The 10,727-nt window shown below is 42.7% G+C and overlaps 1 protein-coding gene across 1 annotated transcript in view; it reads right to left on the bottom strand.

Moving 5' to 3' along the window:
* Nucleotides 1-5,027, bottom strand: part of prss35 (serine protease 35) — a 5,871-nt gene extending 844 nt beyond the window's left edge. The window contains exons 1-2 of the mRNA XM_027012538.2: nt 4,818-5,027; nt 1-2,651 (exon numbers count right to left, since the gene is read on the bottom strand). The exon at nt 1-2,651 is cut by the window's left edge and continues 844 nt beyond it. Coding sequence (XP_026868339.1) covers nt 1,385-2,632 — 1,248 coding nt within the window. The 5' untranslated portion in view covers nt 2,633-2,651; nt 4,818-5,027 and the 3' untranslated portion in view covers nt 1-1,384. The remainder of the gene's footprint in view (nt 2,652-4,817) is intronic.
* Between the last annotated feature and the right edge of the window lie 5,700 nt (nt 5,028-10,727).

Raw genomic sequence — 10,727 nt, forward strand, 5'->3', positions numbered from 1 at the left:
GGAGTAACACTACAAAACTACCCTTGTTGTATCAAACATCTTAAGTAGGTGTTGAAAAAAGTACTAAGACCCTTGTCTAAAGATGCGACAGAGAATGCAGCAGCTAAAGGCACATTTGTTCCTTTCTGTATGGGAAAGCCAAATATGCTGCAATAATAATAATAATATTCTAACCTCTTAGAACATGATGTATGAATTATAATTTATTTGGTATTTAAAAACATTGTATAAAATCAACACATTTACATTAACTCTGATTTTTATTTGCTATTCATCTACATAATTATATCCTATTCTGCAATTACAAAAGTCAAATGATGTCCAATGCCTTGAGTATCTGAATTTAAATAACCTTTTGTAATTTTACTAAAAAATTGCCACATTAAGTCCATCACTTTACCCTTAGATTTAATACTTATAGCTCTACAGTACTCTATCGAAATACACTCTGATGAGTCTTTATAAATTTAATATTTAAAAAAATTAAATTAGCACCAAAAATGTACACTAGCACCTGTGTTTCTGGGCAGGATGACTGCGCCGCATGTCAGCTGACTGCCTCTTTGCCAGTGAAAAAGGCACAAGTTGTGTAACCATAAGGCTGAATACCCAGTTACATTATTTTTAAAACTTACATCATTAACAATTTCTGAAACATAATCAGAAGACTAATGTATTAAACAATTTTTTTTTTTCCTAAAAGCACAACAAACAAAAAAGAAAATAAAAAAAACCTCTACAAGCATACACCAAAGGTTTTTTCACTCAAAAAAAAAAAAAAAGTTGTTTGGTTTTTTTTTGCTGGGGCATTAAGCCAAAACTAGTTGATTTGCTCTGAAGCTATTTCAGCACTCTCAGTCTAAAGTGACACTGATGACATATGAAAGATAAATATGCATACATATGAAAATGGATCAAAATGAAATCTTTTCCAGATTTCTCATTGTTCAATTTATTCCTTGTAGCCTTACTAGCTGACCTTTCTGTTTCATTTTTATACAGCCCATTCATTAAGAGAATTTATTTTAAAATTAAATAAATTATCATTTCTTGCCTGCCACTGATTTGGCTTATCAGTAATAATACAGTAATGACGAGTCTCTTTTGGAAGAAAGACCAGAAACTGGTGGCCAGTTTGGAATGCTGCATCAGCTGAGGCTTTTTGGATGACAGAAAAGCCCAAGCAAAATGGAAACCAGGCTTGTTTACCACACAGTCTGCTGTCAAATTCCATGCTAACCCTGTGGTGCTGTTTCTGCAAGCCGGCTCTGAAGGAAGGAAGTCGGGGAGGCAGTTTGAGGAGAGGCCAGATTGGGTAAGAGGCGGGGCAGTGGGAGGTGGGGCAGTAGGTGGGGCAGTCAGTATGGCCCCCAGTGGCAGTCCCTCAGGTTGTCTGACACTGGCTAGAGTCTCCATACACCCAGTAGCATATCTGGGCGAACTTAGGGGGTGTGATGCGCACAGCCACGTTGTAATCCTGTTGCGCACCGTTCAGCTCCACCTGCTGGTGGCCTGAGAACACCCCGATCACCTTACGCTTCCACTTCCTCTTGCCGGGCTCCTTCAGGCGGACGTAGACACCGGCGCCGCTTGAGCCGGGCTTGGCGTCGCAGTACTGGTACAGCAGCTCGTTGGACTCCTCTGACACGGAGCAGAAGCGGTACACCAGGTTGCCCGGCCGATCATCGTCGAAGCCTGAGAAGTGGATGCGGCCGGCGGGGAGCTTGGTAACGGAAGGGATGATGCCGAGGTCCATGTGCTGACTCTTCTGTGCCCTCTTCAGCTCCAGCACGGCGTAGTCGTAGTCAGCCCTGGTGCCGTCCCCCACATCCTTGAACCAGCCCTTGGGCACCTGCGTCTGGCGCACGCGTGTCCAGCGGAACGAGGGTGGCCCGGTTTCGGCGCTCCGCCTGCTCCGGTTTCTCCGGCCCTTCGATTTCCGCTCACGTTTCTTCTCCTCGCCGTGCTCATCTCCCCCCGACACCTCGCGTGCCTCCTTCCCTCGTCTCCTCTTCCCTCCCTTCCCACGCTTGCCCTTCCTGCGGCGAGATTGGTCACGCAGGATGCCCACACTCAGCTTCCGCGTCCCCTTCAGGTAGTCCAAGCCGTTGTGGACACAGTGGGCTGCAGTCAGCACGTGTCTGGGGGACAGCAGCACACCGGAGCAGCCTGTCGAGATCTTCACAGACGTGGAGAACGGGTACTTCAGCGAGTACTGCTTATTCGCGATGGTGAAGCGTGTGTCCAAGCCATAGACCGCACGCTTGCGGCGGGACCTCAGCGAGGAGGAGTTTGTGGGCAAGTGGGTGGGGTCAGCGGCCTGGTGCAGCGCGATAGTAGTGAGCGTGCGCGTGCCGTTCTCGTACAGCGTCTCGTAGGAGAGCATGTTCTCCAGCATCACCAGACTGGGCTCTGCAAGGTTCCGCTGACACTCGATCCCACAAGTGCTCTGCAGCCCGCCTTGCTGCTCAGCCGAGAAGCTGGAGCTACCCAGGCGCACTGTCCGCCTGCTTCGCAGTAGCGGCACCTTCCTCTGGGGCCAGGTGTATTCATCCTCACCTGTGCTGCCAGCTGAGGCTGAGAACAGGGCAAGACAGAGAGAGAGCAGGAGACTCAGGGGCACAGGTCCCATCGCACAGACACCCCTGCACCTGATTAATGGGTGGGGAACGAGAGAGAGAGAGAGAGAGAGAGAGGGGGAGGAGCACAAAAGGGAAAATTCGTTGTATATGTAAAGAAAGAATTTTGAAGGTAAAACTATAACTACTTCAAATACGTTTTAAATATGGGTATGGTTCTAAGAGGAGGATAATTTTTTTTTAAAGGTGATACAACACTAGAGGAAAGGTTGATGAAACAATGGGTCAAATATAAGAATCCAAAACTCTAGCAGGCCAATGTAGTTGTTATGCCCGTTTTGGGCACTAGAGGGAGGCAAATAATAAACTAAGAACAAATCCTAAAGCGCAGTTAGAGCGAGTGCCTGACGTGACCCTCCATGCCCCTCGCACTCACAGGAATCTCTGCATGGCTACACTGGATCCCTGCGCTGATGTAAGACATGCTGCACTCGGAACTGAGCTGATGCAAGCTGGAGGTCGTGACAGCACGACCTAAATTCCTAAACTAAATTCCTAAACCCTAAAGCTAAACTTAATGAAACAAATTCCTTCTCACCGAGGCTGATGATCCAAGATGAATAGTGTAGGTTTATGGAAAAGTGATGAAACCTTGTGGCATTTTAAGTTGGTTACTTATGCTGTAAAGCCAGAAGGTAACACTAGAAGAGAGACGAGGCTAAAAGTATCATAGAACAGACCACAGCGCAGCTAAAACATATAGGCTACATCTAATTAGCAGAGAATACAGCAGAGACTAAAAGCATCAGAGTGGATCAACAAAACAATGACTGGATTAAACCTTTGAATAATATTTTACATATGATATTTAACAGGACATTTAGAAACAAATCCTTCTCTATCTTCTGACGCTGCAATTATCTCGTGCGCCTGGAACGGTAATGATAGTATATCATGGAAACAGCGTGCGCGCATAAGGCGGCAGCCCTGGCGGTCATTATATGACCGTCCAGTAGTCCCGGGTGGCCGAGGACGTCCAGTACTTACAGTGTATATATAAATGCGACCTTATAACCTACCCGTCAGTGAGCACTAATCAGGTTCAAACCTAGGACCAATGACAGGACATTTAACTAGTGTCACCCTCTTTCACTACCACACTAGAAGCGTGATGTCACGAATTAGCGAATTCAAACAACCCTGCAACATTTTGGCTATAATAGCATCTAACTAACGTTTATAATATCCATAGCCATCGCTAATTGAGAGACTCTTGTGTAACCAATTAGTTATGATGGGTAAGTTTCCCAACATCTTACCCAGCGAAAATTACACTGCCGCGGCAGAGCAAACTCTAAGACTCACTGCCACAATTTTTTTTTTGGCGTAGGTTGGAGTAAAATAGGGATTTCGGTTGAGCAGAAACAGCAGTTTCCACTGCAGTATGACGCATTTTTCCCATTAGTGCGAAATAACCACCCCAGCATTACTTTTTACCCCCAAAAATCCTTCAACCCAACGGTGGCGCGAAATATCCGACTAGCCTAATCAAAAATTGTTTTAGTCATTTATTTCATTAAAAAATAAACCACGTCTTCAGGTATACGCGGTGTTTAATCAGTGAGGCGACTCAGCATCAGTATTTTAGAAGAATATCAGTTGTCCCAAGTTGCTGTCATTCATTGTTTGCACACTGGATCACAAGCTTCCATAAAACAACAATTACATTTCAAACCCTCTAAGTAGGTACAGTCTTACCTGCAGCAGCAACATAAATAATGCCATTAACTGAATATCCATGAATATTCTTAATACGGCGGACAGAAGCAATAACAGCTAGGCTATTGTAAAATTATATCATGACAATCTAAAAATAAATAAATAAACAAACAATCCCTCAGTTTTGGCGGATTTTTGGATTTTCTATTATTTTTTAAAAAACAGTACAATGGGTATTTATTTTCAGTGTGCAGTGACTGAAGTTGAACGAGTGAAGAAGCGATGGTTGGCACTATCTGTGAAAAAAAAAGTAATTTGTGAGAAAAATACAACCAGAAATTAAAATTTCTTTCGCGGCCGCTTCTCGATATTTCCTGAAGTTCGCAAAAAATCCCCCGTCGATTCATCAAAGAGGTCCCGGCGGAGTAAGGTGAAAAGTATTTGCAGATTAATAGCTAATCCAAAACATCCAGCCCAGATTGAGTACGTTTTCCCTTCGAGAAGTGAAACGCATCATACCTGCTAGCATTCGATTGATGGATATGATGAATCCACAAAGTGATGTTTGCTTATTCAAACACAATCCCTGTTTAATAGGCAGAATTACTTCATCGCCCAATTCTTCCTAACAATAGGCGACAGTCCACTTCTCTGGATCCCCCTTTCACCATCAAGTCTGGAAGAAGACGGAGCCAGAGCCGTCTGTTTGTATTGCACTTGATGCCGGAGAGGGAGGGGAAAAACGTCTGAACAAGATTTTCACTTGCAACAAAGAATTTCTTATAGGGGAGGGACCGAGCACTTGAACGCATGAAACCGTGTGGAGGGATGGACTGGATAAACTGAACGGTAACATTAGCAGAGCGTTAGCTGAGGAGACTGCGTCTTACTACTTAAATTAATCAAATGTTCAATCAATCTTAAACTACAATCTCAAAAAATCGTTTATTCTCTTGATTTAAATGGGCTTTTCATTCGGTCCGGACGAAAATTAGTTCCACCTTGGACACAATAGCATTAAAGTCGCGCAGTCGCTTCCCATAACAGCCACACTTGTCTCCGTGTTTGGTGATGTGAGAAAGAGGAGAGCGGGTGCTCTGTGCGGTCATTAAATATTTGTACATTGCCGTTGCATTGGCGTAAAGGCAAAATTACAATAGAGCGCTGAGAATAGATGACTTAAAGAACTGTATGTTGGTAACAACCCTGGGAAACAATCAGCTTTACACTTTTACAGTGCGTTCTGGTAGACTCAAGATTCACAGCTTTTTTGTTTTCTTTCGTTAGGTCTGTCTGTTGTTTATCCCCTTTGGAGCTAATAGTTTTCTGCTGCCCTCCTGCAGCATGCAACTCAATGAAGTTGTCAGTAGATCTTCAGCTGCAGGGTTACACCTAAATTCTGTCTTGTAGTAGATCTGCTGGAATTTGGTTGGAAGTAGACTCTTCAGGTTAGTAGATCTCCAGGAAATTGCAGTGTGGTGTAGCTTCGGTAACAGGACTGGGCACATTTGGCTTAAAGGTTTGACTATGAAAAACCGTAGGCCTGATGAATGGTTATGATGAGGTTTTTTTTAGCAACCTGATCATGATAACAAAGCCAGATAAAAGCAATGACAATATAGTTTACATGGAAACTGAAAATTTATGAGACTGCAAAACCTACAGAAGTTAAGTGCGGAAACTTAAACGGAAGCATGTGCTTTCAAATGAAATGGTATGAGCTCACATGCTGAAAATACTCAAAAGCTCCAGTACATCACAGTGGAAGTAACAAAAAAAAAAAAAGATGACCCTTTGCGTGATGAAAAGACAAATGATTTGATAAATGGACTGAGAAACTGCTAATGACTGCCAATGGTGCTTTGAGTAAAGTCATGTTAACTACACAGAAGCACCAACACACCATTTGTCATATGATGGATTGATTCATTAATAATCCTTTCATCATTTACAGGTTATGTTCATCATAGCTTTCTGGTGTTTAGAAGAATTTTGGAGTTTGGTGAGGTTTTTCCTATTTTGGTACTGGATATACCCTGTAGCGCAAGACATCCGATAGTTCATGAACTGAAGCAAAAGTCAGAACAAATATGAAACTGCCCATTATTTCAAGCCTTCTTGTACTGCAGACATGGTCCACTCCCCTGCACAAACCAATGGAAGCACTGCAAAAATGCCCTTATACTGTGTGCTTTGACCGAAATGGTGATTCTTTATAGTTTTGTCATGCGAGGATGTCCGTGGCCACCCTGTAGCCAGCTGTCTCCTGAACCCTTCAACTTTCCCCTTACCGTATTGTACCCCAAATCCCTTGCCTAGCAACAGTCGCAATGGGATGCAGTGGGAGGAAAAGGGTGAAAATTGTGGGCTGCAGCATAGCCTGTTTGGGACCCCATTCAGGGGTTAAAGGTTAGCGTCACAAGGCCTTTGGCTTCCATGCTGTGTCCTGGTAAAGAGACTGAGCCGTGTTCATTAGCGTTCAGTAGTGTTCGTCACTGAACGGGGCGCTGATGTTTGTGGTTCTGGTTCAGGGTGTGTCATATGCACAGAGGGGTCTTTGTATAGGGGGAGCACCCTTGCAGGAAGTCATCCCTTCATGTCCAGGGCTGTGTGCGGGTGAGCTGTTTGATTTGGCACAAGAAAACACTGTTCTCTAAATGTGACCTCTCTATGTGATGTTAGTGCTGTTGGTTTGTATGGGTCTTTGGGCTCGGTTATCCTTCACTCCCTGGGATAGGCTGTGAGCCAGGCACAGGAACCCAAACCTCCCTGGCTTTCTGCTTATGACCTTCCCATGAATCTAGTAAGAGTGGAGCCATTTAGAAAGCAACTCCCACTATTCCCAGTGTACATTTCAGTGCTCAGTGCAGTGCTGATTGCTAATACAGCATTCTTATTATAACTTGCAAGTCATGTGTCATATCTGTATTATTCTATAACTAAAAACTAAAAAATCTATTGCAGTATATTTTTTATTTATCTATTTTTGATTTAGAGGATATCTCAGATTTAAAACATCTGAGCTAATAACCTATCTCTTGGGTTCCTGTAGCATTAAAGCTTTCTATCAGACAGAGACAGAGTGAGAGAGTAAGAGACAGAGATAGAGAGATGTCTGTGTCTCTTGCTGCCATTACTTTGCTGTCTTAATATAATCCTAAGAGCACACTAACCAATCCCCATATTCTTCTATTCCAGCTCACAGCTCTATTCCAGGCAGTCAGTGTTCTAAACTGGAATGTGCATGTTGGACTCAGAAATAAAATACAAATGGTGATTGGATGGCGGTGCCCGAGGACTAGGTTGGGAACAGTCATAGTCTCATATGATCTCAGAATCTTGCACAATCAAGTGACAATTCTTATCTCATGCGCGTGCACGCACACACACGCACGCACGCCCACACGCCCACACACACACACACACACACACACACACACACACACACACACACACACACAGAGGAGAGTCTGAGGGCTTTGCATACATAAACATTAAACATAAACCACACCTAAATGCTTTCTAAGGAAACACTTCATCTTGGCACATGAGGCATATTATTTTACTGTGCAAAGCTTCTGATCTCTTTTTAAAAGCTTCTTAATAAAGGGAAGAAGGCTGAAGAATGATATATTTGCTCCTGGAGGTTTAAAACGCATTATAGTTTTACAACCCGTTCTTATTCCTTTCTTGGCATATGTTGAAGCTTGGGCATAAGCTGTTGGTATCAGTGAAGGTGCTGAAGGTGCTGTTTTGTGTCAGATTCCAAGCTACATCCCCATATTATGCCCAAATTCTAAGATATGAGCTAGACTTCAAGCGTAATTATACTGGAACCAAATTCAACACAGATAGCAAAATGGTACCTGATCAATTCATTTTTAATTTATTTAGTGGCATATCTGATATTGATTTGTTGATTGGTGAGTTCTTGTGATTTACTCTTTTAATTATAGTAATTTATTTCAGTAGACTTTAAAATAATCGTCCAAAATACTACCTGTTTTCAAAATCAGGCTTTACATATGCCTAACAAAGCGTAGCAAATTGGAACTAAATTGGCTTTTACACTGCTTCCATATTTCATATCAAACCAGTTTCACTCCTATTTGTGATTTTAGTGTATTAGTGCTATTAGTGTATTTTCTGACATTGTTACATATCTTTGTTATTGTGACATGGGTGGCGAGGCAGGATGCAATTGTACTCACAACACAGATGTTAGTTGACACAATGACGAACTGGAAAACATGAAGAACAACACTACATGGACAGATTATCATACGAGGCAAACCACAGAAGACTTAAAAGAGCATATGGTGTCAAGTAGATATCCACACAGACACAATGGCAAACCAACAGGACATTATATTGACATGGGGAGGAGTCTAGGAGGAGGGGGCAAGTCCAGGGGGAGCACCCTTCGCCGATTTGGACGGACGAGCTAGGAAACAAACTAGATTATTTGCCTGTCTCTGGAGCAGGCACTGGTGATGCTTCCTTTTCGCCATGTCAAGGTGCATGAGTAGGCACATGGGCTCTAAGGCAGTGTGCCTTAGTTGAGGGAGCGTCCTCTGATGAAGAAGCTTCCTTGAAGGTAACTCAGAGCAGCTTACTGGCTGTAGAGCGGTGTGCCTTGGTTGGAGCCTTATGTGCCAGAGGCTTGTGACCTTCAGAGTCCGCTGACCTGCTCTCTGAACCAGAGGGAGGATCCTCTTAGTCCATGGGGGGCAAGGAGGACCCAAAGAGTCCGATCCTGGATATTGGTAGCCGTAATCGTACTGGTCCCGGTAGTCCAGTGTCGGCAGGTTGGACTTTGCAGAGTCTGCACTGGACCACAACCAGGGCCCCAACATAATCCTCCAGGGACACTCTCCCCCAATGTGATGGCAGGAAGTGTGCCCACAAGTGTGGATGGGTTGGGTTGGCACGGCTACGCGGCTTCTTCCTGATTATAAAGATCATATTTTGCAGGTTTCATTATGCAATGTTAAAGTGTACACTGCTTATTTTACAGAGCAGATTTGCTCATTGGCTTCATGCGATCACTCTATTAATGCTATCCCCACTGTTGCTTTATATTATTTTAGACTCTAATTCTAGACTATTCTGTTTTTATACTTGTTATTGCAATCTCTGTTTGCAGTGACCATTAAGCATATAAATGTGCCCCTGGTCTGGCTGGGGGGTTGTGGTGGAAAAAATATGCTGTAGACCTGGTTTATCAACAACATTAAATATTCCAAAACAATAAATGTTTTTAAAAAATGTATAGTGTTACTCTAGTACCACTAGTACTACTGAGTACTGTAGTATTCCTGTATGCACTACCTTTCATAATCCAGTTAGGCTCCAGGTATTGTAAATAGTTGGGTGTAACACGGGACACTAGGCAGGATGCAGGAATGAACCATGTTGAACACATTGACACGTTTATTTACTTACATAACACAACGAAGACAGCTTAGAATACAGACTCACACATGGTCAAACACCGACAAACATCAATGACTACACAAAACTTTATATACATGCACTGTAACGACATGAAACGAGGAACAGGTGTGATACACGAGGAGGGAGTGGCCATGCAAATGAACCCACAAACACACACACATGGAGTCGTCTGAGAGGAGAGGGCCGGACCGTCACATTGGATAAAAGTGTTACATTCTTGACATAGCAGATACAGCCTTAGAAGTCCAGGAATGCCTTGTTTTTAAACCTTAAAGCTTGTGTAAAAATAGTCTCTATAAGAACAGGAAAACTTTAGATGAATTCAGAAGAATATTCTGTAATACACACTATTTTGGAATCAATGGGCATTTTACAGGCTGGTATTCCTTCCTTAGCTTCCTCATTGCTCTTTCAGTGTAGGCAGATCTATAAAAACTATCTGTAGCATATAATTAACTTGGGCTGATACGTACATGTTGTTTTTGAGCTGCCATTAGCTACATGTAAAGTAGCAGGAATTACAATAAACCAATGAAGTCCAGTATCAATATATTTTATATATTGATAATATTTTATATTATATATATAAACAAAAACATTTGAAACAGAAGTATTTGAGTTCATCTTTGGGTTTATATGTACCCGGATATGGTATACTCAGTGATCAGCCCACCTGTCTGTAAGTGGATTGCATACAGCACCAAAAGGCAATCTACAACTTCGTTAAACAACCAAAGCCACTAAGCTTAAAATGTGGAATAAAAGCATTTCCAACTGGGTAAAATAAAGCCAGGTGCAAAGACAACTTAAGATTTTTCTTAGTGACATCATCCAAAAGGAACTCTTAATGCCTGTTTTCTTATAGTTCTAGAGTTGGGGTAAGGGCTTGCTATGAGGAAGACTGCTGACTACTTTCTCACTCTGTAAACAAATCCATACATTTTTGAAAGTCAAGCATATAAGTTTATCTGT

Source organism: Electrophorus electricus, chromosome 7 (assembly GCF_013358815.1).
Source record: "Electrophorus electricus isolate fEleEle1 chromosome 7, fEleEle1.pri, whole genome shotgun sequence".
Classification (NCBI taxonomy): Eukaryota; Metazoa; Chordata; class Actinopteri; order Gymnotiformes; family Gymnotidae; genus Electrophorus; species Electrophorus electricus.